This window comes from Aythya marila (assembly GCF_965140915.1).
Source record: "Aythya marila genome assembly, chromosome: 4".
NCBI lineage: Eukaryota > Metazoa > Chordata > Aves > Anseriformes > Anatidae > Aythya > Aythya marila.
The window spans coordinates 40915940-40943316 of NC_139045.1; the positions used below are offsets into that span (position 1 = coordinate 40915940).

General features: G+C 35.9%; 2 protein-coding genes across 17 annotated transcripts in view; one reads left to right on the forward strand and one right to left on the reverse strand.

Annotated features, from left to right (window-relative positions):
• The window catches only part of SCLT1 (sodium channel and clathrin linker 1), a 45207-nt gene extending 21668 nt beyond the window's left edge, over positions 1-23539 (forward strand). For 2 of the 3 annotated variants that reach the window (XM_082760339.1, XM_082760341.1), the window contains exons 14-21: positions 798-869; positions 2810-2884; positions 3400-3545; positions 4853-5045; positions 6362-6558; positions 15915-15993; positions 17090-17185; positions 20975-23539. In XM_082760339.1, coding sequence (XP_082616465.1) covers positions 798-869; positions 2810-2884; positions 3400-3545; positions 4853-5045; positions 6362-6558; positions 15915-15993; positions 17090-17185; positions 20975-21037 — 921 coding nt within the window. In that variant the 3' untranslated portion in view covers positions 21038-23539. The remainder of the gene's footprint in view (positions 1-797; positions 870-2809; positions 2885-3399; positions 3546-4852; positions 5046-6361; positions 6559-15914; positions 15994-17089; positions 17186-20974) is intronic. The other variant, XM_082760340.1, reaches the window with a different exon arrangement.
• A 2427-nt stretch (positions 23540-25966) lies between these two features.
• Positions 25967-27377, reverse strand: part of JADE1 (jade family PHD finger 1) — a 147437-nt gene continuing 146026 nt past the window's right edge. For all 14 annotated transcript variants that reach the window (XM_082760331.1, XM_082760336.1, XM_082760324.1 and 11 more), the window contains one exon: positions 25967-27369. In XM_082760331.1, the coding sequence (XP_082616457.1) occupies positions 26468-27369 (902 nt within the window). In that variant the 3' untranslated portion in view covers positions 25967-26467. The remainder of the gene's footprint in view (positions 27370-27377) is intronic.

Genomic DNA, 27377 nt, shown 5'->3' on the forward strand with positions numbered 1-27377 from the left:
AAACTGCAGTATTTAATGTCATGCATGGTTTCAAGAAGGTGTGAGAGCTAAAGAGCAGGTAGGATAACCACTCAATCTAGTTATGACAACGCTTTACTCATAAGAATTTTGAAATTTAGAAATGTCTTTGTTCTTATTTTGACATAATCCCAGGAAAAGTGAATCTATCAAAAGCATTAAAAGTAAAATTTGAGAATATGCGTTGTCATGTTTCTCCAGGAGTTAACAAATATTTTTGAAAATACATGTTAAACAAGTTGCAGATATCTTGCACCTAGAGGACAGCAGCTTTCTGGCAGTCTTAACGATTTGTTTTGTAAGGCCTTGTTGTGATGTCTTTCTGCTTTTTTTCTAAACACCCTCAGTTAAAGTAATATGGATTGATAATAAGCATTCTTCTAACATTGATATAGAAAGATTTATCAGTTGTTTCAGTCTCATTATTTTTATATGTAAGCATCACGTATACACAATATATATTTCAGGCAGCTGCCTCAATTTTTGTCAGGGGAGGTTTGGATTGTACATCAGGAAGAATTTCTTCATGGAAAGGGTGGTTAGGCCTTGAATAGGTTACTGAGGGAGGTGGTAGAGTCACCATCCCCTGATGTATTGAAGAGACATGGGCATGGCACTTAGAGATGTTGTTTAGTAGTGGACTAAAGGATGGACAGTTGGAACTGATGATCTCAAAGGTCTTTTACAACCTAAATAATTCTGTGATTCTCTATGTAAAAACAGGATGGAAAAATAGTTCACAGGATTTTTTTATTTCTTTTTTTTGGTTTTGATCACAGGTAGACTCTGCAAAGAAACAATATAACGTACAGATTTCTCGACTAACAGAAGAACTTTCAGCTCTCCAAATGGTATGGTCTTGACTTACAAAAGTATTTCTGATAGCAAAACATTTGAGACTTTTTTGTTGCTTATCAAGTTAAACACTAAATTCAAGTAGAAGTAAATCAATTAAAATCCAACATCTCATGATATTATTAGCTGTTTAGTGAAGAGAGATAATTCTTTCTTTTATACAAAGGTATCAGAGCTTTGATATTCTTATTTCTAGAATGGTGTTTATCTTTAGTATTACTTAGAAGTTACTAGTGATTGGTTCTCCATTTCCCCTCCCCTCCCCACAAAAAAAAAAAAAAGGATCATGACTGTTTTTATCTCTTTTTTGTGTTGTTTATGTTGCATACATTGGTCAATAATGGTAGGTTTGGGATACTTTTATTTTAGATTTTACTAGAAATACTTTGTTTGTAGTGTTGTCTGGAAGGGTTTGTGTATTTTTATTTTTTTTTTTTATGGCCAGCAGTAATATTCTAAATTGCACAAGAAACTGTTGTTTCATCCCCAACAATCAAATAATTTGTGTGCATATATGGTGTACTAATAGACACAAATACCATGTGATTCCTGTTTTGGAGAGGATCTTGGTGTAGATTTTGTAGTACTGGTGCACCACTTGCACCTAACAAAATACTTGTCTTTATCAATAACAACTTTCCTACAGCGCACACTGCTCATTTCTTCTACTGTACCTGTCTAGATTTGTCATATGGCCAATGCAGAGAAATACAGGCAAATAAACGGATAGAGAGAATAGAATTGATACTATTTTTAGTTCTCTCCAGATACGTAGGTAGTGAGCTGGAGTCTGTGCTGAGTCTCTCAGGAAATTCATCTGTGAAGGAATGGCTCAGGGAACAGGAATAAGGTGGACTTTGCTGAACCAGAATGAGCTATCATAGGTGCTATTATATGTCTAATAGGACCTATTATAGTCATGGATCTGTACAGGTTTTCACAGTTTGTCTGATCAGAGGCAGTTTAGTCCTGCTGTGTAACCATTTCCTCGCTACCAGTATAGAGTACCTTCACAGCTCTTTTGTACAGTTTAGTTTGTGTAAAGGACAAGAAGCAAAAAAGGTAGATGATAGCACAGTGCACGGAATAGTTATGATTTATGAGTAATTATCTAGGACTATGGTTTATTATAGTAGTACTTTACCCCTTGCATGTGCATAGTCATTAATACAACATTCAGTGCCTTTAATGTTGCTTAACAAAAGTGACTGTGTGTAGTGTCTCAACAGTCAGTGCAGCGATTTGAATGTAGGTATAAAGGATACTTTGCTTTGAAAATTCATCTTTAATGTGCAGATTTACTTTATGTGTATACAGTCGTATTTTACTTTTACTGAGAATCTTGCCTGGCTTTGCATGAAATAATAGGGTTCTGCAAATCTACCCATTTCTTTGTGTAAGTTTATTCCTTGATTATTCTTGTTCTTATCATAGGTCACAAGCCTCTTTACAGTGAGATTCTGTGCTCTGGAAAATACTTCCCATGTGGTGGCATTTCTTAAGTATCCCTGTTTCTTTCAGGGATAAATAAAGCAAGGAAAGCTGATTATTGCATATCTGTAGTTGCATATGTAGCAATAAAGTATACAAAAGTTGATAAAGTATACTAAGAGAAAGTGCATCACAATCATCATATTCATGAATCAACTTGGAACTTGTAACAACTGCTGTGGGGGACTAAAAGAGTTTGGTTTTTATGCAGCTTTTTAAGGATTAAATTTATTTCTAAAAAGTTTCATTTGGCATGTTGTAGTCTATGTAGTGAATGACCAATCCTATAGAGAAAATAATGAACAGGTAAATACAATTGAATGCATACATACCTACAGCAAAAAATTACATTTGCAATGGTGGGTATTTGTCTTTGGCACTTCTTGAATTTTTATTGTGAGTTATTTCTGATTAGATGTACTTAAAGTGACTTATTTTAAAACAGGAATGTGGTGAAAAACAGAGTCAAATTGAACGAGCCATTAGAGAAAAGCGAACAGTGGAAGAAGAACTTGAAAAAGTAAGGCAATTTTATGCATTTTTACATCATGTTTAAGATCTCTCTTCAGTAGGAAAAGATGTGTTAATTTTTTACGTTTCATGTTTTTCAAATATATTGGAATGAAGGACAGTTCTGTGACCCTTAAGTTTCTTACTTGTTGAGTAGTTTTTCTTAACTGTAAATACTCATGTCAGCATTCTAAACTATTAATCTAGAAATCATTTTAAAGCTGTAATTCTAAACTGAAAAAGAGTATTCTTTGAAAAATGTAAAAAGTAAAGGGAGAGGTACTTGAAAGAATCTTGGTACATAGTGCAGTTAAACTTAAGCTCAGTATACAAATGGATGAAAAAACTTTGAAAACCTTTTTGTTTTTTTTTTCTAAGTAGCAGCAACACTAAAATTCGATGAAATTCAGTTTTGTTTTAAATCTGAAAAATAGGGCATAATGAGGAGTAGCATTGTTGTCATTACTACGCTGTCAATCACCCGTGCAAGGTAAAGTTGATCTTACATGGAATTTTATTCTTCAGATTTACAGGGAAGACAGAGTACATGAATCTGACAATAGAAGACTAGAGCAACTGCATCAGAAGTACCTACTTGCAGAAACTACAAAAGGTGACCTTCAGCTGAGTCTACAGACAACACAAAATAAACTGAAACAGCTGGAAATGAAGTAAGTCATGGATGTTACAGAGACAGGAATGGAAAATAATGGAAATTATTTCTGACTAGCTGTTGATAGTGTGTTAGGTCTTTGTCACATTTTCCATCAGTAGCAGGAATAGTATCAAGTTGCCATAATTCTGAAGCAAGGGTAATTATGAATCACTATAAAAGTATTAAGGGGAATAACAGACTATAGGATGAAAAGTTTTCTTTGCAAGACTAGAATTGCAAGCAGCTTTTTTTCTTTTTACAAAATGATAAAAATTGGAGTACATTATTTGAAATCCTGACATATTTCTTAATACTGTTTGTAGGAAAAGTTATGCTCTGAAATATTTGGGCAGAATTTATTACTTTATAAATTCATCTGCAATGTGGTATCTTCTAGTGCATGTGTAACACTCCATGTTTATGTAGCATACTGCATTTCAGGTCTGTGTTCAGAGAGCTAACGGATATTATCGTAATTCCAGTAATGTAATGGTAAACGACATGGTATAGTACACGTTTTTAGATCAGGTTGTTCTCAGAATAAAAAGTGTAGGATTCTCTGTAAGTTATTTATGATCTTCAATGATCATAAATTCTCTCTCTTCTCCAGAGCAATCATTTGGGAATCTAGAAATGTGTTTAAAATGAGAATCTACTGTTCCACGTTGCCATTTTACTGAGATTGCTAGAATGTTAGATTGCTGTTATGAATTCCCTAGACTTGATAAAACACTACGCTGACTTGCACATAGTCTTAGGTGTAAAGGCCATTAAACATTCTGAGCTGATACAAGCTTTCAGGAAGAAACAGGGAGATGTATATACTGGCTCAGACCAAAATCTGTCCCAAATTTATGTATGTTCATGAGCACTGTCCAAATTAAATCATCTAAGGGAAACACTGATCACTAGTATAAGGTGACAGTGATACTTCACTGGAATGTTCTGACAGCATTCTGATAGTGATGGGCTGCTTAAAAATGTCCAAAGGTGACATCATATATTTATATGTTTAATTATCACTCTTACTGTTACATGGATTACTTGAATCTTTCATCTACAATATAGTGTGATAGTGAGTTCTATACCTGAAACATAACTGCATGAAGAACTTCCTTTTTCTGCCTTCACTTTGCTTCCTGATAGCCTCCTTTAACAGCAATAGAGGCAGTGTCCTACTAGACCAATTGCTCTATTAAGATTTTGTTGCTGTCTACAAACTTAGTGTCCCCTATCTTCGCACCATTGCAACTGCAGCAAAGTAGCATTATGAAACTGTAAAATGGATTCTCTTCTTGCGTTCAAACAAGACTTCTCTTTCAGCTCTGAGGAAGAGAAATCTCGTTGCCAGGAAATTATCTGTAATTTGCAAAGCATTCTGGATTCAGAAAGAGAGAAGACTGGTTTTGTCAGTGAACAAAGGTTAAAACTTCAGCAAGAGAACGAACAATTGCAAAAAGAAATGGAAGGCTTGAGAAAACTAGCCGTAGAGGCTCAAAAAAAAGCTAAAATAAAGGTATGGTTTATGTGCTGTTTTTATTTTAATATAGGACTGATATTTACTTAATAAGGCAGCGTGTAAGGGAGTGAAAGTTTCAATGATGCTTCCTCTTTTCTGCTTACAAGTAATTTTGTTGTAGTGCTGTATCGTATGTCCTCATGATCTTGTGAGTAATTCAGCCTTGGCTAATTAGGTTGTATTTTAATGTGTTATTTTCAGCTTGGTAAGAGGATCCCAAATATTCTATGCTTTCATAAGGTAAATATTCCAAATAGTAACATATTTACCTTCAAGTGATTTTACCCATTCCAATTCCAGATCTTTATCTACTGTCTTCAATGTTAGGAATGTATTGACTCTCAGTACAGTGTTCCTCTGCTTGCATATCTACCATCTTATCAAAGCAGTGTGTAGCTAACAAATTTATTAATGGTATGGTTGTCAAACATTAGTTCTGTTTTTTTCTGGACAGAGAGTATTTTTCTGTGTGAATATTTGCAAGCAAGATACTTAGCTGAAAGACATGTTCTTTTTGAATATGTTTCATTTAATGTACCTGAACAGACTGCATGTGGGATAATGTATTAATAACTAATCTCAGCAGGTTCATTGTACCTTTAGCTTCTGAAGGGAATAACAGCTTTGATTTGACATGCTTTCTAAATATATAGAGCTGATGCGTTCCCCGCTGCTCTTAACTCTGAGTATAAGGATACTGAAGGGATCTAAGAATCTACAGCAATGAAACAGACTTGAGTAAACAGTTGTAGTTAATTATGAATGAGGGCCATCTCAAGTCCTGGTACCGCTTTGTACCTCAAGATTAAAAAAAAGTAATCAAATTAAAAAAAGAAATCTTATTCCAACTCTAGAACCTTTTAGTAAAGCGTGACAGGTAGCAGTTATAAAACAAATACTAGATCTTCATATGTCCCTAATCAGACCAAATTCCATTATAGTCAGTCACAGATAAGATTTGTTATTTGCCTCCCTTTTCCTCTAATGTGCAAAAGATTCTGGTTGCAGTTCAGAAAGTTCTAACACATTTTGGCTAGATGAGAAGAAAAAATATGTTCTGTGGAGAAAACACAAGGGAGAGTGATAAAGTTTATTTACAAAAATAAGCATACACAGCTCATTATCCTTTATTGTCAGTTGTACTATTTGCTTAAATTGGCTTTGGGAACATGCATCTATTTGAGTATATAATTACAAGTTTAATTATTGTATGTTACATGCTTTCAGCAAACGCTTATAAATTTAGCTCAAGAGTTTTTTAAAAAAAGAAGGAAGTGAGAGACTTGGTTGTATCCTATTGATATTTTTTCCAGATAAGCACAATGGAGCATGAGCATGCTGTGAAAAAACACGGATATGAAGCTCGACTGAAGGAATTGGAAGACACCAGTCAAAAGTCTACTGCTGAACTTAGACGTTTGTTGGTAGCTCAGCAAAAAGCAACAAATCGATGGAAAGAAGAAACAAAAAGTCTTAGTGAAACTGCAGAAGCCAGGATCAGTAAGCTAAAGTAAGTGCAAATTTGTTGTTCCAGCAACTGTTACAGTTCTGGTAACCATTTGCTATGACAGTATGATGGTGGAAAGCAATGAAGGGCAAACCATCTAGAATAGATGATGTGCTTGTAGCAAATAAAAGAAAAAATTGTTGTCTTTAGAACATTTTAACTTAACCCTTTGTGAAGTTAGCAGCTAATCACTGAAGTTGAAATTTCACATCTCGTTGATGTGTATGAATTTTGTAATGACAAAAAGTAAATGGAATATGTTCTTTTTAATTTTCTCTTTCAGAATATAGCATTCTCAGTGTAGAAAAATAGCTTTGTATTATGAAAACTCCTATATTTATCACTATTCAGAGCAGTCTTCATCAAATCAGTTGTGGAATGAGTCTCTAGACTTGTAAAATAAGTTGAAAAAAGCATATTGGGAGACATATCTGATGTTCTCATCCAAGCACTTGGTTGTCATTAATGAGGATACAAATGAGTTTTTTGATTACCTTAAGCAAAAATATGATATAAACTTTACTTTTCTCTTAATTCATACAGGTTGACAGGTAACTGGCTCATGCTTTTATTCCCAGCACAAAATATAAGAACATTTTCAATCTTGAGAGGCCATGACAAGGGCATCTCACACAGCAGACACATACTACATATCATTTCTAGAGGCTGGGCAATACAAACATGTATGGTGCCTGTGAGCCTATATACGAACAGGCAGCAGTTGGCTTAGAAAAATAAGAAGGTGAGTTATTGGAAATGAGTGAGTAGTGAAGGAAGCATCCCAGTGAAAAATAAGCTATTCTCAAGTCATGTTTGAAATAAATTCTACAAGCCTTTCTTTGTTTTAAACGCATACTGCTGTAGGTAGTGTTTGCTTCTACTTGTATACACAATATCCATTAAGATACATTACCAGTCAGTTTATGAAATAAGCAAATGTGACATCTGCTTTCATTTTGGTTTTCCTTTTCACTGTAAGGACACATTGCAAAGTGTTAAAATTTAAATTAATTTATCCATGCACAGTGGTTTTCTAGTGTCTTCCTTTTTTGATACTGCCTTCCTCCATCTAAGCTTCCTTGTGCATTTTTGGCTGGCAGGTAGCAGACAAACTGTGGCAAATTACGAGCTAACACACAATCATTCACCCTCGCTGGCCAGGTAGGTGGTGTTTGTGGGGTATAGGAGGCGTATGGGAGGCCACATTTTCAACAGTCTTTCTCAAGAGGCAAAGATGTATGTTTGCTTTATTTGATGCCTAAGCTCAGGAGACTCTGTCAGTCAGATCAAGTTTCCTATAAAGTAGAGATTAATTAGCCTCATATTTTTATAGATCTTCTAAGTTTGTCTTCAAGATCTCCCTCTTTTCAAAATTGGTTGAAAACTGGAGGAAATTGAGACTGGTGCATCATTACTTCTAAACCAGGAAGCCTGATTTCATAAGTCTTGTTTCTTTAAATGGTTTGAGAAGATTATAATGTTATATGTACCTTTTAGAGAGGGCATTCAGTGGTCTTTAGAAGAAAAATCTGGGGCATGCAGCTTTGTTAATTTGAGAACTTTGAAATTACCTTTTTAACTTCAGCCATGTCAAGTTCCGGATGCACTCAAGTATATTTCTTTGTTCAGATTGATTTTAGAAGTTGCTTACTATTATGTTAACAAGGAAGCAAAGATTTTGCCATATTAAAATTGGAAACCTATGAATTCTAGCTTTTATTTCCTTTGGTGTAATCTGTAAATTTTTCATGTTCCATTCTAATGGTTTGCAACTTGTCAGCTTCAACCATAATGTTTCCAATATCCTTGTTGCAATTTTAAGTCAGATTTTTTAAGCATAGTTTGACATTTCTTAGTTGTCAGAATGCTTGTGGTGAAAGTAGAATTAGAACCAGGTTTCCCAACATGAGCAAGGAAATGTAACTTTCTGTTGTAGACTACATCTGCAGATTTACCATACCACTACTCTAACTTGTTTTTCGAACTTCTGGGAGAAGAATGTGAATTTGGTCTCCAGTGAATTTTGCAAATAGCAGTGTCATATGTAGTATGTACAGTTCATCCCTTAGAAACTATTTTCTTATGTTTTTAAAGTGACCCACTGTCTATTATGACAAGTTGTTCCTATCCTCTGTTCAAATAGAGGAATACTTATTGATGACCTTTCTGATTTAATTGAAGCTTCACTGGTCAACCTAGAAGCCCTTTTATTTTTAAAGTACTCCTTTTATAGTGGTTATAACAATTTTTGTAGTCATCTATGATGACTAGTTCAGTTTAAACTTTTTCAGATAGACCAAAAGCATGCTAAGTCCAATTAGAGCTAACACTTTGGCCTATTTTTCTAGATAAAAAAAGTCCTACGTAGTCCCTCTTGTCATTTTCACCTCTCCTAAGTAAGCAGGTTTTTTTTATGTTTTCAGTCCAGATATAGGCTGGATTTATTTCGCCTTTAAATATTCTGCATTTTGTGAAGATTACTAAACAGTGTTTGTTGTTTTTTTTAAAGCAAAAAGTGTCTTTCAGAAGAAATCATCACAGTGTTCATTGTGTCTGCAAGACACCAGGAGCTCTGCATATTAACTGACAGTCTTAGTGATACAGCTTCACTTTATGGCTGCATCTTTGTAATGCTTTTTTGACATCTATTTTAAATGCAGTAACTAGAGAAGAAAAATATTTTGTAGTGTTTCATGGTAAGGTAAATTTAAGCTGTTAAATTTGTAGTTTATTTGCTGTACATGAAACTAGAAAACTGCCATAGCTGAGCATCTATTTTCCTAACTGAGATTCAGAATATAATTCAGCAATTTCCAATTAAAAGGGAAAAATTGTGAACTTCCAAAGCAATTAAAATTGTCTGTGAAACAGCTGCTTTCCTTCATGAAGCTTTAATGCAAAGTGTTAAAATGTTGCAATAGTGGCCCAAAAGCTTTAGACCTTACTTATCTGCAGCAAAATGCTGACATAGAAAATATAACAGACAAGAGAGGAAGTCTGTTTTGTGAATCTGTATGAAAAATAGATATTAAATTTTCAAAATGCCCCTGTTTATGCCTGTGTGGTATCATCTGGGAAACCCCTGCATTAATTTATCATTCTGTATCAGCCAATGCTGCCTGATCTGCAGAATAGAAAAAAAAGTTCATCTCATTATAAACTAAGTCTACCCTAAGCCCATCTGGTTCTCTGTCACTTTAGTAGGCATTTTGATGCAAAGTCTAAAAGCAAAGTCAGTTACATTTTAAGACGATTTTGTTGGTGATGCTTTTACATTTTTGTATAATCAAGAATCAGAGTTTTTTATTGGAAAAGATTTGCTCTGCCTAAGAAGGAGGCTGGCAACAGTGACAAGTTAATTCTCTGATAAAAGGTTGTAATTTAAAATTAAATAAGGAATTTCATCTAAATCTGTGCAGTGATGTTCTGATATTATGTTGACAAGTAGCTATGACAGTACCTATAAATAAATATTATCTAGGAAATTTAAAACCAGTTTATTTTTTATATATGTTATGTGCATTACCAGATACTTAATTATACAGCATAGAATGCAGTTGGTATGAAAACTAGCTCCTGAGCTGCACAGTAGAAGTTACTCAATGCAAAATCAAAGCTCATATTCTAAATTAATAATTATTTATTTTAATCTTACCGCAATAACTCTTGAATAAGCATTTTGTGTGCAAGTGCAGAATGGCAAATCACATCTTACCTTGTAGTGAACTAAAATAAAATTGCTGAGTTACTTAAAGAGCAAAACAGTTTTGCAGCCAATGCACTGATAGATTTATCATCAAGACCACTAACTAGTAGTGATACTTGCTAAACACAGCCTATTGAATTACAGGTTCTGTTTTGAATGTCCTCTTGAAGCTAATGCAGGGAGTCATACCAGGAAGTTTTATATCAGACTCCAAGTGAAAGGATGATGTTCACCCAGCTTTCCTATATACATGTCTTACTAAGTTTGTGTTTTTGAGAGGGTTAGTTAAGCTGTGAACTTTTAAGAAAAACTTAATATTTTCTTTAGAAATTTCATCTGTCTTGATTGGGCAGCAAGGGTATGAGCTTAGATAAAGATACTAACATAGACTTTTTGGGTTTCAGCATAGAACTCCCTAAGCATGTCATGTTTATTTAATATATTTTGAGAGCAGTATGAGTCAAACCTTGGCAATTAATGAAGTTAATGTTTTATGTATCGGATTCATGTAAATGTATGGGCAAATACAGAGATTGTGTTGGTGACATAAAATTTCAGTTTTTAACAAGAATTACTACTCTTACAGCATAGTAATGTGCTTTACAAGTGCATGTTTTTCATGAAGTTATAAACTTCCTTAGAAAGTCAAGCCCGTGTCTACTGGGGAGGCACATTACATAAAAGTGCTTAACAGTGCATTCACCAGAAGTTTGCTGTTAGTGCAGCTCTCGAGCCCTAACAGGCATTGAGTCAGCGTCCCATTTAGTGTAGGTGTTTCCCATTCCTCTGCGTTAAATTCATGATCTGTTGCTTGTTTTGGTCTCTCCTCATTACTTTCATTTTCCATGTGAAAGTGTCTGAAACATTTTGGCTTCTTTACTAACTTCCTGGCAACAGCTGCTTGCTTTTCCATATTCTATGCTGCTTGTTTGTTGTCTTTCAGTGTGTTGTGTTTTATTTGCGAAGTATAATATATATACATAAAGGAAACATTAAATAAATGTTTTTAAGAAACAAAGCAACATCAGAGAACATTAGTTGACTTTTAATTTTTTTTAATTGAAAAGTAAATTTTCAAGCTCCAATAGTAGAGCAAAGTGATTTTTTAAATAGCACGAGAATCTAGTAACTCAGTGAAAAAAATGTAGATAAAAATGTTAGTAAGTCAATACTTTTAAGCTTCGCTGAAAATTACTCAGTGCTTTCTTGGGCACTTGGGTCTCGGTGTAAGTTAAACACATAATCGTTGCCTGTGAAACTGAATTTGGAATAAAAACAGTGCTGAAACACTAGGCAATGAATTGAATACTTGTAGACTACATTCCACCATTTTATTCAGAAAAGTACAATATATTCTTCATATATGAGACAAAATTGTCTTCCTTCTAAGCATCTTAAGATGCTGTACATTTTTAGAAGGATTTACTGGTAATAGACCTTACCTTCATCTCATTATAAGGGCAAAGAACCAGGATTACTTTGATATACATGTGCCAAAAGGCAATCTTGAAGGTAACTAGGAAGGTCAGTGCTTCTTGCAGCATAGGTCATACTTCCAAATAAAAACGCTACTCTTGGCAGCATGACTTGTGACTAGTCTTTACCCTTTTTATTCCTGCAAAGCATCTAGTCTTTCAGACTATGAAATGAAGCTGTTCTGTGTCTTGATTGCATCAATTTTAGATGTACTATGAGTTTTAATGACATTTACTAAAGTGAACTTAAACTACAGTGAGATTATGAAAAGGACGGCAGCTATGTACAATTATAGAATAGTCATTCCAGTAATTACTGTTAAAAGTTTTAAAAAAGAAAGTGGTACAGTGTTCATATTTAAAGATAAGTTGTCCAAAGGCTTTTGCTGATGAATTTTTGTTTGTTTTTTTCTATATATATGTATGTTAAAAAAAAAAAAAATTGTCTATGTCTTTATATATTTATATATATATAAATACATATAAAAATCTCTCACCTTCAGAGTACTGGGGCTGCGTTTTAGATTTGTGACCAGAACCATGTTGATAATGCAGTGATGCTTCAGCTATTGACAAACAATGCTTATGCAGTGCGAAAGCCTCTGTTTCTCATGCTGCCACCCCAGTGAGTATGCTGGAGGTGGGCAAGAAGTAGAGAGGGGAGGTAGTTGGGAAAGCTGGCCAAACTGGCCAAGGCGATAAACCATTCATAATAATCTAATTCTCAGAAATTAAACTGGATGAAGGATTTTCCAAAGTAGGTGGGTGTTCCTCTTTTGGTGGTGAGTGATTGCTTTTGCTTTTTTTCCTTTCAGTTGCTAAACTCTTTTACCTGAATCCATGACATTTTTCAGTTCCCTTCTAACCCTGTCCCTCATTCTGCTGGAGTCCATGTATGTAGGATTTTGTAAGAAACAGAGACAGCTTTTTTTGTTTTTCATCACAGGATGTAGAGCTTACAGTTTTACATCTGTAGAACACAACTCCAAGATCACTGTCAGTTTGGCCATATCTTGGGGGGAAAGGTACTGGCTAGAACTGTTCTTATTACCCTACAGCATTGTGAATAAGGCTATATGGTTCTTCATATTTAATCTGAGAAGAATAAATGGCAGCAAAGTTAGAAAATGAAGCCACCAATACCAAGATAATGTTATGAAATTTATGAATGGAAGGAAACAAACCTCAGTAAGAAGAGAACGCAGGCTAGATCGAGAAGGTGTAAGAGAGAAAGTTCTGACAACAGAATTTAAGCAAAAACAGGGTAATCAAATCTGTAAGCAGTTACTAAAAGAAAATGCAAATGAAAGTCAGTACACAAATTTTAAAGGTGGGTGGGAGGGAAAATTATTCATTCATTGTTTAAAGTCCAGTGCTGGGCCTTGAGTGGGCTGTATTTACGCTAATGAGGTTAAACAAGGAAAGAAAGAGGTCATAAGACAAGCTGTAATAGATGGTTAATCCCTTGTAATTCACCTATTGGTATTTTTCATTCTTTTTAAGTTCTAACCCTGAGAATGAGGAAAAAAGAATTGGGGTAAACTGAAATTTGGCAGATAAGCAGTGGCTACATGTACTCACTAAGCAGAATCCTCACCAGTGGTCAATACAAGGAGCACGTACTTGTTGAACATAATTCTGTTCTGGACCAGAGGTCAGAACAAGATTCACAGAGAAAATTGAAATGTCATATTCAGTCAAACGACTGTATTATCAATAGAATGACCTTCAGTGCAGTGTAACATGAAAACTGCAGATGGTAAAAATATGGATCTTGTAACTTGAAAACTTTACAGGAAATTTACACTTCTGTCAACTTTGCAGTGAATTGCAGTGAATCTTTGGTCTCAGACTCGTGATTGTTTAGTTAAGGTACAAATAAGTCTGATTAGGGGTGGTAACATATATATAATTCTGTTCTCTTCTTAGAAAACTCTTAGAAACTTAGAAAAGAAAACTCTTCTTAGAAGAGAATAAACTGAATCTAAGAGAACAATCAGCACATAAGATAGTTTATAAACATTGGCTTAAATAATAGGGTAAGTACTTCAAAAATGGTTGCCTTGTAAAAAATCATTTAAGTTAATTCAAAAATCTTAACTCTCCTCAAAGGAAAGTGTTAAATTTAAATACTAATACGTAGTATGAAAAAATAGCACATTTGTAACGTTAGCTATCTGCCACTATTGTCTAGTAGTAAGGTATATCATTTTGGGAAAAAAAAAAAAAAAAAACACATTTGTTGTAAAATTAACTAGAATTATAATCATCACTACTTAAAATGGAATTCTTGCCATATTGTTTCTAAATTTAAATAATGTGCTTAGCTTAAGTCATAACTTTCTTCTTACCTTATTGCAGCTATTTTGTGTGTCTTTGTTCCAATTTCTGTTTCTGAAACATTTCTGTATTATAGTTAAGAGTTTCTGACTCATCTGTAGCTGTGTGTCTTTATCGGAGTTCTCAGATTTATCTTTTCTATATTTGAAAAGAATCTACCTCTGAGGAACCTTTTTTCTTTTTTTTGGTCTGTGTATGAAGTGTTGGCCAGAGCCACTTTCTCCTTCTCCCCATATCCTGTACAGTACACAGAGTGAATTGCACAGCATCTTGAGATGAAGAAGTTTCCTCCATTTCCAAAACATTATTCTTGGCTGCACTTCTGTAATGTTTGGCAGCCATAACTGCTTATTTTAAGATGTTCATTAAAGAAAAAAATTAACAGGATGAGAGACAGCTGCAGGTACTGGCAGTATACAAAATTCATAATTAGTAAGACTAACTGAAGCATATTATAGTATAACTCAACCAAAAAAACATCTGGCACATGCTATATTTGTCATATGAGAGCTCCGCAGAATGTACTTGCTACAGCTGGTGAATTTATCACCCGTCTGCCAAAATACTAAAAGCTCACCTTTTGTTTCCTACTCACTTAACAAAGACAATATGCCATAGAGACTGATTTAATTATTCAGCAGTTGGAGTTAACACTGAATTTTAATATTAAAATCTCATAATATGTATTAGGGGGAGGGTTAACAATCAGAACAAATCAACTGTCTGTCCTGACAGCTGTCATATTTCCTTATACTTACAAGGTTAAACTGTTTGCTTCCAAAACATGTTCAGTGTGATGTAATTACAAAATAATTTCTTGATATACAGCTGTACCTGAGCATACAAACTCCATTTATGGTCTGTGCTGCTAAGAATGCTAATTCCACACCACAGAACAAAGAGAGGAGACTGATTGTTTTCACTAGTAAGAATTCTTAGTATTGAAAATTAATTTTTAGGTACTCTCCTTAAGCTGACGAAGCATAGAGATGGTTTGTCACAATTTGATAGTTCTGTATTGTCAAAGCCTTTTTTATTAGTATAGTTAAATTTGACCATAAGCAGTTCACACATTGTAAGCTGTAGCGTTTGAATAGTTTATTTTGAAAAGGTATGTATGAAAAAATGTGAATTGTGTGAAATTTTTGTATTGCTAACAAAATGGCTTATAAAAAATGAACTTTAAGACAGTTTTCAAAAAACAGCTGTTCGTTAGGACTTGTATACTGAAAATGGCTCGTTTTGGTGCATAATATTAATTGAATTATTAATATTAATTGCATTATTAATTAATAATTATTATTTTATCTTCACTACTATACAAAGTTAGGATCAGTAAAACTCGTGGTGTAATAGTAAAAAGACCACTTTGAAGAAGGGAACGTATTCCTTATGAAATGTTGCATTGTTGTCTGTCACACAAAGCACAGAAGGATTTGAGTTTTGTACTTCAAAGTATTTTCAAAAATGTCCATATTGAAGTCTGATTATAAAACACTCATTAGAATTTTAATCTAAGAATTAAATGCACTGGGCAAATTCATAGCGTATTTGATAATATGCCTGTAAAATAAGATAAACAGCAGGAAAGCCCTGTAAATTGTTGAATGCTTGTGACAAAGTTCTTTTAATTCTAACTAACACATTTAATTCCTCTGCCATTACAGTTGTGAATACACAATCTGTTTGTAGTGCTTTTGAAATTAATGTGTTAAGAGTAACGCTGTAATTAAAAATATGCCACAAGCCCATACAATGCAAGAAACAGCCTTTGAGATCATGTTCTGATAACTGATGCACTACTTTGTGTTAATCAGCATCTTTCTTCTGATTAATAGAAGTGAGCTGAGTCAACAAAAACTTCGTACCCAGGAGCTCATTTCTCAGCTGGAAATGGCAAATGAAAAGGTAATTGAGGTAAGATATTGGCCGATAATGACCACTCCTTTCAGTTACAACAGAATGCGGATACACTAGGATCTTAACAGAAACCCATTTAGATGAGTTATGTTTCTATTTTTTTTTGTTTGTTTGTTTGTTTGTTTTAAAAAAAAGGATTTTTGACAGGAGTAGACATAGCTTGAAAACACCATTGTTTCTGCTGACTGTTGTGTTCAAATGACAGGAAGACAAATTAACTTTACTCTCAAATTATTAGGAAAGGTAGAGAGATTATCTCTCATGGTTACTAATCTGGTAATTTTATACAGTTCAGGAAATGTTTGTGAAGAAACTTAGGCCTACGTCTGCATATCTCTAAAAAGGAGGATGCATTGTGTTATGGATAATGTAGCATATGCAGAGAGATCAGTTTTTCAGCATACTATATGTATAGTAGAATGTACACTTTATGTGTACATATGCATACAGATAAAAGCATTATTCATTAAAAATTAAGGCCATGGCTGTTTTGGAATGTGCATTGTTCAATAATTAACGGTCACTTTAGAAAACAGCTACCCTGTCAGTCTGCTTCATAAATCTGGGATAATATCCAGTTCTGGCTAGGATGAATCCTTGTGTGTTGTTTTTTGTAGTGCTGTATTATTTGGAGGAGAAAAATGGAGTTAAGGTGGGAATAGATTTTTGAAACTAATGTTAAAGAATGGTAAAGAAAGGCTTTATACATACCGTTTGATGAAGGGAACAGAAGGCAGCTGTAGCAAGATTAATACCATATGCATATTATTTTTTCCCTTTGAATATAGCTAAAATATTTATATTGTAAGATAGTGTAAATTAAATTATCTGGATTGAAATGCCAGCTTTGTGTCTTACTTCAAATGGTGAAATGAATAAAACTTCCTCTTAAGATTGCTGTGATTGGAAAAGTGATAGAATGTCATATTTGAGCTGGAAACTGTCTGTAATGTGTCAAAAGTGTGTCTTGAGTGTTATTATATGTGGTAAACAGCTCCACTTAAATTCCTCTTGCTTTAAGCTTTTCACTGCAATAGGTATGGATCCAGTAAAGAGAACTTTACATTTGTAACAAGGTACTTCGTTTCCACAGGATGAAAAATTAATGATAGAGTATCGAGAATACATCAATAGGCTTCAAAAGCGACTAAGCCAGGCAGAACAGAGGGCAGCGACTGCATCACAAAAGGTACAAAACTATAACAGTTCTCTAACTACAAAAATCTCATTGAATATTGCAAAAATACTCACTTCATGTTATTCCCAAGGCAGAGGTGATCTTCTGTATTCAGTATTACTAAAGTAATTTGAACAGCAATCTTGTATTTTGAATGTGTCATCACAAAACTGATGCATGTTTGATTAAATGCTGCTTTCTGAGAGGATGCTTAACTGATGATGTAGATTTGTTTATGGAAACAAATTTTACACTTGTGGTTCAGTGTGTGAATGAAGGTAGATTGTTTCCATATTCTGCTATACAGAAATGGCAGCAAGTTTAAAAAAAAAAAAAAAAACTCCTTAAATAATTTCTGCTCTTGTTTACATAAGCAGGCTTGTTTTTGTAGCTTGGTGTAACCTGCTGCAGCAGCTGGAAGTGATGGCTTCATGAAACACAGAAGTACCTATCTCCTGGCGAGTCTCTGTCTGAGAACAGAGCACTGCTTTGAAACAAAGCATGTCTTGAGTTGCTGGGTAGAGAACAGCATTTATAAAAATGTTAAGCAGCACAGCTGTTTTGTGGGTATTTTGTTTGGTGTGTTTTTTTTGGCCAGCTTCCTGCTCTAATTCATTGCATGGCTGCATGAATAGCGTGGGGAAATTTTGTGCAGTGAGTGCAGGACAGAACTGATGGTGTGGACCTGTTCATCAGACTACAACCTTGCGAACCTGGCATATTGTGTGAACTCCAGAGGTTGTTAATTTCTTGTCTGCTCATCTGCATTTTCATTAGTCCAGTAGCAATAACCCCAAGGACTGTTGGAAAAGTACACACCCCTGCAGTTGTCATAAGTTACATATAATAGATATAATTAAGTCCTGTGATGTCAAAAGTACTGAAAGTTACGCAGAAAGCATAAGAAATAACTTGGTTTTCTCCAGGCCATGGCAAGGGGGGAAGGCAGGGATGGTGCATGTAGCTCACTACCATAGTAAATATGCCTAGTATGTGTTTCAGTGGTCTGAAAGCTTCAGACATGTTGTGTCTATTAGAGCTATTCGTATTCCTAAGACCTCTTTGTGCACCATTGTAATTACTTAATGAGCTGAATTTTTGCAGCCTTCTTTTCCAGTTCCCTTACAACTCAATTCCAACTTTGACCAGTATTCTTCAGTATTTTTGGACATAAGGGATACTGGGGGGAAAGGTGGAAAGTTACTGCTTATCTTCTGAGAAAATTTAGGCTATAGTTGTTTCAACCTTTTGCTACCTATAATTATATTCTCTGATGGACATCCCTTCAGCATTCTCTCCCCCTGCTATTTGAGCTGCATGTCTTGAAGCAAATCCTATGGAGGTCTCTCTATCGCGTTCACTTGTTTGCCAAGCATATCTGTTGCTCAAGTTTTGCCTATTAAAACATGATCCTTTTGCCTCCTACTTGTATTTAGTGACTTAGGAAACACTATTTGCTTTTTAATGTGGGTGACCCTGCATGAGTTGCAGAGAGGAAATGTTTGGTTAATCTAAATTGTCCAGTTAAGATAAATAGGGTTTTTTGTGTGTGTGTGTGTGTTTTTTGTGTTTGTTTTTTTTTTGGTGTTGTTTTTTTTGTTTGTTTGTTTGTTTGTTTGTTTTCCAACAACAGTGAAAAAAACGAGCATCGCTGTCATAACATAAGTTATGTTTCCTGGCTGGAAATGCTCCCTGCCACAACAAGGTCTATATCCAGTTGGTAAAAATTTGCTCTGGAAGACCAATTTTTATTTTTTTTTAAACTTCTCTTTGTTACATGGATCTATTTATTTAGCTCTAATAGTTCTGATATGCTCTCTGCCTTAAAAAAAAAAAAAAAAAAAAACATGGTCATACACCTTTCAAGGGAATACGTTCCTGGACTTAGTTACCCATATAGGAAGAGGTCCTGCTGCTCCAGAAAACATTGGTAACTAACAGTTCTGCACCAGTGTCCCAGAAAGATAACAAAGATTTGACAAGATGTTTATCAGCTGTATTGTTGTTCAGATCTTGCTGATAGTCTTTAGAACTGCCTTGCCCCTCCTCAGGCTTGTCAGAGGTTACTGCTGGCAGGACTTCATGTAGTGACTGAAGTGTCAGTGAAGCTCCAACAACTGCTTGTTGCAGAAGCAAGTTAGCTAGAGAAAATCTGCTCATGTTTGTGAAGCATCATGGAATTGACTTGGCTGTGTGATTCACTGACCAGTTTGGTAAAACAGTTTATGCTGACTGATGTTAAATCAGTAACTCTTTCAAAGTAGTGATAATTACTTTCCTTACAAATTGTGTGCTTTGAGAGATGGATCTGGTATGGATGGCATCATCGTTTCTCCTTTCACTGCTATAGGTTGAGGTAACTGATACGTAGTTGTTTCAGTTTTCCCATGAGAGATTTTGAAAGGATTTGAAAAATGCTAGACATCCATGTGGCATATATGTGTGTCTTCAGTAGGGCCTGCAGCAATTACAGCCACAGTTCCTGTATGCTAATAAACCATTCTCTTCACATGTTTTAAGCCTTTCAGTAAAATTAGAAATGTAAACCTGGATGATCAGGTGGCATGTCAGTAAAGTACTACAGCATGAAAATATTTAGTAGTGGCACAATTGGTATATAATACCAATCAAAGGCATATCATGATGGATGTCCAGCAGGTCTGGGACCTGAATGTGATGCCATCAGAAGAAGGAAATCTATGAGAAATAGCAGCACTGATTTTTCCACTCAAAGGAAACAGACTCATAGTATATTTGTGTATGCAAGCAAAATACTGCTAATGAAATTAAATGTAGTGTTATATTTATTCTGCTGAGATTTTGTCAGTACACTGAATTTCTACAGGGGAAGAAGGCTACCTTGGAAGGTAACTAACCCCTATGTATTGTAGGGGTTACTATAAAGGTAAGGGACTTACCATAAAGGACTAAGGACTGGCTGTGGTGGTTGGTTGATTTAGGACTGTACTTAAAGGGGTGGTTCCATGTTGGTTCCCCTCTCCCTGAAGAAACAAAGCTTGTGCCATATATAGAGCGCCACAAACCTATTTTCAGAGACACAGTACAAACCAGAAATGTTTGTTGATGTAGGTTAAAGTCTAATACTCCAGTTTCCCACCTTTTTTCTTTCTTTTGATGTTTTCAACATTATTTCAAGTCACTGTTGCACTGTCATGGTGTGCATTCGCACAAAATGCTGACTTGGCCTTTCTGAAGAACAGGCAGGGGGAGGCAAGGCAGGAGGGGGCTTCTTAAAGGTATTAAGGAGATGAAAGTAAGGCACAAGTAGGGTTGTCAGATGGGTTTTTGGCTCACTGCTGGATTGTAGGCTGGAGCTTTTTGCCTTCTAAGCCAAAGGCGACTGTTTCTCAGTGGTGCGTTATTGTGCACTATAGTTTGTGTGGTACTTTTATAGGAGAGATGATTATGAAGAAATAATATATTAAATTATCAGTGGTTATTCAATGACTATGAATCTTAGCTTATTATTAAATAATAGTAATTCAGTGAAAAAGCATTACAAATGCAAGATAATGTTTGCATAGACTGAAAATGCACGTATTCTATATAAATACCTTTAAGCGTTCTACCTAATCTTTCATCATCTGTAATTCTTTGAGATCTGAAATAAGATGCAAGCAGTAATCATCTACAAAATGCATAATAAATTCTTCTGTTTACCCCAAATACCAACTTAACTAAGCTTGTTCCCTCTCCATGACATTTTCCATATTGAATGTGTACTGTTACTTAGATCTTAAAAAAATTTATAGGAAGCTATCTGTTTGTTCTTAATTACAGCTTAGCATCATAACTTCACAGAAGAAAAAAGCTGCTTCGCTAAAGGAACTGGAAAACATTTAAAAAGATGTATTGTGTCATTCACACCATGTTGGAGTTAAGAAGATTGCTGGAGAAATCTTATATTGGAGCATTAAAAGCAAATGCATAGCAAGGCTTGTAAAAGTTTGTATAAACATTTTCTGTTTTACTCAGGTAAGAAGGAAGGGTGGATGAAGATTCTGTCTCTGCATGAGTAGTAAACATAGGGAGAAGACTGCAAAATGATGTAATTAAAGTTCTTTAATGTAGCAGATGGAACAATCTGATACAGTGCTGTGGCATATTGGTCAGTTTTGGTCTTAAAAAAAAAAAATACCAGCTATATCCAGCTACAGAAGTGTTTACAGGCAATAGACGTTATTACACGGAAGTTCTTAAGCAGCTTTGTTGACATACTGTTAATACCAGTTTTTTGGTAGTGCAGTAACTTGGGAACATTTTGAAAATCTTTTACAAGGTGTAGTAAGACACCAATTACATCATGAATGTCAAACAGTTGCTGTTTTTATGGTAGGTGTTGTAACTGGGAAATGCCTCCGTTGCCTTCCATTTTTACGAATTCACTTCAGTTTGTTGTGATGTCCCTGGGAAACAGTTAATAAATAAAGTTATTTATTTATGATTATTCTTACAGATAGTTTTTAAGGACCGTAATTTTTCTTCAGTTGTGCTTTTTTTTTTTTTTTTTTTTCCCTCTCCCCTAGTTACAACTTTTCAATCGTTCCTTGCTTTTGTGTTGACATGCTGTCTTGGGTGGTATATGTCTGGGAACCTTAGTTCTCTGGTACTTGAATTTGTACAAGGGTGGTCATCCAGCTTTTACACACTCTTACATAGTGTGTTTGAATTCTACAGATGCCAGTATGTGGCAATCCTCTTGTGTTCAAGTTTTTCTTTGATAGATGAGAAATTTCATAAATATTATCCTCAAATTCTAGCTGAACTATTTTCTTTCAGCGTGTATTATAAACGTGATACATGTAACTAATTTGGAAGTGCTGTCATTTTGAACTAAATTTAATTTCTTGTCATCCCTTTTAAATGTGAAGAGTGTAGTTCTGTTTTATGGCTTCTAATGCAGTTGATCAATAATGCTTACCCTGCTTATCTAGTGCTTGCTGAAACGCATTGTTTTGGGATAACGAAGACCATGTGTCTGTCATAGTGGATCTTCATTGCATTTGTGTTTTAGAGGACAGATGGGGTTGATTGCCATGTGGAAGTATGTTTGTGGCATCTCCAGAAAAGCATGCTAGTCTGTTAAAGTAGCGCCTGTAAGATGGAAGCAACCTCAAGGAAAAATTCTGATTACCTCAGAGGAAGTTATTACTTCTAGAGTTGCACACACTTCTTTGCTCATGCTTTTGCAGTCTGATATAGGCCTGCATCCACCATAATCTGTAGTTTTGCTAAGACTTCAAAGATTTTTAAAGCAAATGGATTATATTGTCATGATACTCCAGACAGTTGTTGCAGCGGGATTTTCATCAACCACATATATGATATAGAGGGAGGTAAGTACCAGGCACCTTAACTTTCATTTGTGTAATGTGCGTCTGAAATGCTGACAGACAACCTGGAAGATTTTGTGTGAGCTATGAATCCCAGTCACTCCTTAAAGGATGCTCTGTGAGGTGAAACCTGGCTGAAATTGGCAGATAATTCTGTGGTTTTAAGCAACAGTATTTTTGTTCCTTTGTTTCTGGAGGCACAAGACTTCATTAGCTTTTAATGGTGGCTAGTATTCACTTTAGCTTTTGATGAAGCTCTTGTGTAATGGTTATTTGCTGGAGTATGAATTACAACAACACAAGCATGTGAGAGTAAAGTGAAGGGGCATCAGAGCAGTCATGGCAGATGAAACTGGAAAGAATCAGATTCTCTCTTTGATCTGTCTGCCTAGTTCTCTGAGCAACTAAAAATTGGCCAGGTAGGAAGGGGCGTGTGGTCTAAGTTTAGCTCATCATCCACCCCCTCCACTTCATTCAGTTTGGCTTCCTCAGGGGTCTTCTGGCACACCGCCCACAACGGCTGCTCAGAGCTGAAACAGTTGAGATTTTTCAGCTTAGGTAAGTTTTGTCTTTCCTAGTGATACCAGGTTATTTAATGGAGTCAAAGAGTGGTCTTTGCAAACGTGTCTTGGCTGTTTTACATTTATGTATTTCTTTTTATACATCTTTGAAGAGTCTGGGCTTCCCCTGCCTTCCTTTCCCACCCTAACGCTAGTTCATGAGTGTTTTAAAGATGCTGTAGTGTGATGCTGTGCTTCCCATTACATAAGAAGTGCTACAGCAACTAACATCTTGCATTGCTGAGTACAGGCACTTGGTGGGGTGTCTGTCCATTCAGCCTGCTTATCTTGCAGAGTTAACAGGTAAGAAACCTGACTTACCCTTCCAGTGGAACATGAAGGAAGATTTTGGACTTCGGAAGGACATTGTATATCAAAGAATTGAAATTCTTGGAGGTAAGTAACATGTCTTTGAAGATATCAAGAAAAAGTAAGTATGCAATTTGCTGTTGATTGGGTGGGCACAGCTGTCAGTAATGAAGCCCTATACTATTCCTAAACAAAATATTTTCTCTTGCAACCTTAGCATGCATTTTGATACCTGTAATGATCCAAATTAAATGCCTCTTGTAACCGTGAAAGTTGTTGAAATCATTGCAGTTAAGTGTTTATGTGAAAACCCAAACAAAGTCATTATTGTAAACCACTGTTGCAAACATATTGCAAAAATTTACAGCATTTATTCACATACAGACAAAAAGGCACAATTCTACTGAATATTTTAACAAAAAATACAGCTGTTTTCAACTAGGTCTTTATAAATACTTCAAAAAAGGGGTAAAATAAATACAGGATTGGGCCATGTAATATAAAATAGTCATCTCTACATATACTTTTTATTTCTATCTGTTTCTCTTCATGCACCTTTTTTAATTAATTTCAGCTGAATGGACACCAAAGCTAGGCACATAGTGAAAAATCTTCTGTACAAGGTTTTACAAATGTAATGACAAATTTTTCGATTTTCTGAAATTAAGATTTGTACACAACACGTATAACCCTTCATTTAGATTTGTGTGAGTTCATAACCTAACAAATGGCATTCCAGGCAACTTTACAAAAAGTTCAACTAGCCTACAGTTTGACATAATACACCAATCATAATCAAAGATTTCTTGGTCAGTCTGCACAAGGAAAGGTAATGCTCAGAAACAGAAATTAAGCAAATGGTCTATCCCAATAGAACAGAGGGCGTGGGTTTGTATTGTCACTGCTGCTTACGACACCTCTTTGTTGAGCGCTAAGCATGGGAGACAAAACTATCCTACAGATCTGGTCACACTGCAGTCATCTTACAGCTTTTTGTAATTGGGGTGGGGGAAAAGAGCTTTTTTGGTTTTGGTTCAGCATAACTTGAAACGTTAGAAAGCTTATTAACCTAAACATCAGGGAGCAGAACAGGTAAGGCATTAATTCTGCACAATGTTAGCATTCATAATAGTGCAAATTAACAAGATACCTCTTTCAAATTGGTGTGAGGTTAAATGTTTACTTAGAATCAAAATTTAGATTATTCCATCTATGGCTTGACAAACAATTCCTTACATGGTCGTGAGCTTCTTACAGAAAATAGCAATGCCTGCCTTGAAAATGTTGCTGTATGTCGAGTAGAACTACCTGCACTTACCTGTTGTCTGTCTGTTGCTGATCAGGTAAGTGCTTTCATTTGATCACATCCCAAGAGCAACTACATCATTTCACGTTCACCTGTGCCCTGTTTAATTTTAACCTGTGTGAGTCGTGAGGTCAATCCAACTTCATGGATCCAGCAATGGTATTTTAGAAGTATACCATGTTAAACAAAATACCCTTTTCTCACCGTCACCCCAAACACTATCAAAAGGTCAAGACTTAAAACTTTTAAAACACAAATGACAGAGATACGTTCTGTCAAAATGTGTAAGTAAGCGGTAACTTGCATAGCAAGATGGGGTGTTAATAAGCCTTTTTTTGATTGAATCCTCTGGAAGACTCATTTATGGCAGAGTTCTACTGATTTTAGAATTTTCCCTGCTCAAGATGGAAGGGTCTAACATTAAAATGTAAGTGAACGTGGTAAGGGCAGGCTAGGAGTGAAAAATAATGGGATTTTGTTCTTTACGCCTGTATTTCTGTAGCACGTTGCCTGCTTAAACTTCCTTTTAACCAGTACATACCTGACTTAAATCTATGCAGAATTCCAAATTGACAGGCTTCTAACAATCCAGTTACATGTGCACTCAGTACAAAAAGTACAATAATGAACTATTAATATTATTGCTCGTAGCTTACTAGTTATTGCCATTTGCAATTATTTAAAAAAAAGTATGCATATGAGTTCCCTCTTCCATCAAATCTAGTCCAGAATAGAATACTTTTTTTCTTCATTTGACTGTAAAGAGCTAATCACAATTTATTGCCTTTCCATTTTATTTAAAAATATATATTTATGTCCATTTTAAAGTAACCCTTTAGTGTCATAAGCTTGGCTTTCCCAGTACATACCATTATTAGTGCATACGTGGTGGGCTTTGGGAAATCCTAATGACTAGTGCCTTAGAATAATTTTTCTAAAATTGTCAATGTATTCCAGGAGGCAGGTGACTGACTAAATGCTGCGGGTTATGCCAGAGGGCCCAGGAACCCACAAGCCTGCCCCCTTTCTCAGAACTAAGCTACACACTCAGCCTGAGTACCTTGAAGCGGTTGCAGTGTATGGCAGCTGCAGCCCTGACCTGCCCCTTCCTTTTTCTCCAGTGTAACACCCCAGTTACGTCTGGTTATCTCGCAGACCCAGTTGCACCTAGACTGGAGCTTGCGGAGGGTTTTTGGCTGCTACCTGTTCTCAAACTGAGTGCAACAAAAACATTCTGCAAATGGAGGACAAAGACCTACCACCAATCCAAGGCAAGTGACCATTTTTAAGGGGGTGTAGCAGTGCAATATGGTTAAATAAATAACCATCTTTGATTCAATACACACACTAGGTAAATTAAGAGCTTGTGCTTTTCTGGAAAGCAGGGGAAGGTAAGAGAATTGTAACAGTGCTGTTTTGCTAAAAGGGATGAATGCAGCCTACTTCCCCCTACCCACCCTAGCCCCCTAAATGTTTCTGTGAGTTACTTTAGTGTTCATCATCCTGGTTTAGTAGTGATGTCATTTCTCTGCTTGCCCGGAAAGGTTGCAAATAAAGGAGATAGAAACTTGTCACAGAATGAGCTGGGGAGCAAACAAATCCAGCTTTAAGAGTATGTAAACATGTTTATACAGCTTGGGAATAATGGGTTATCAATCTGTCAGTCCGTAGTCACGTCTAAGAACTCTCCCCTCTCACACCAATAAATAAAGTGAAGTTGGCTTGTAGGCAGTGACTCTACTGACCATGGTGCCACGCTGCCCCGTCAGGATGCCAAGATGCTTCTCCTAATAATGTCCGTTCTCCTGCTGATAGAGCTGTTTGGACTGAGCCTCTGCTGTCTGCATTTTTTTTCAGCCACTTCAGTTTCTGAGTCGCTCATTTCTGCATCGGGGACGTACCCATCATTCTCACTGTCAGGCTTTAGCTTGCTTTTTGCCCTGTCCTTCGGTGAAACTCTGCCCACGCCCAGGTAGGGGTAGCTGGAGTTCTGGCGGCATGTCTCCTCTGGGCTCTCGCCCTGCTGCTGCCTCTCCCCCTTCTTTGGAATTCGGAATCCGCCCCAGTTTTTCACTGGGCTGGTGGGCGTCGTAGGCACTTTAACTACTGTCTGATTAGAGTTTACTTTGACAAGACCCCCATTGCATTTAGGCACTATATCTCTCCGTGTGCCAGGTGCTGACCTACCACTGGAGTGGTTCACAGCCCTTTTGTTTTCTGATTGCCTCTGAGAGAGTTCTGTGGGTCTCAGTGGTTTGTGGTTGTGTTTGGAAGTTTTTTCCTTTAGTTCTGCCTTGATTACCTCGCATTGTGGACGATTGTCTCTTCTTTTTCTGTGGTCTGGCATAACTATGCCGTTTTTCTGCTGTGCTGATACAATCCGTGTTTCTGCAAAGGTCTTGTCAAAATTTAAAAAGCTACCTGGAGCCGCACCACCTTCCCTCTGGTTGGGCTGCCTCAGCATGGACTTGCTGTTGCTCCCAGAGCTATTTCTTACTCTGTCTCTCTTGTGTGGTTTTTTCAAAGAGTGCGTTAGAGATGTGCCCATTTGTTTCCTGAAGAATGCAGAATGCCATTTTAAATCCTCTATCTTAGGGGCGTCGGGACCCAAAGATGGACTATTGAACAACACCACGTTTTCCATTGACGCGAATGAGGAAGGCACACCTAAATGT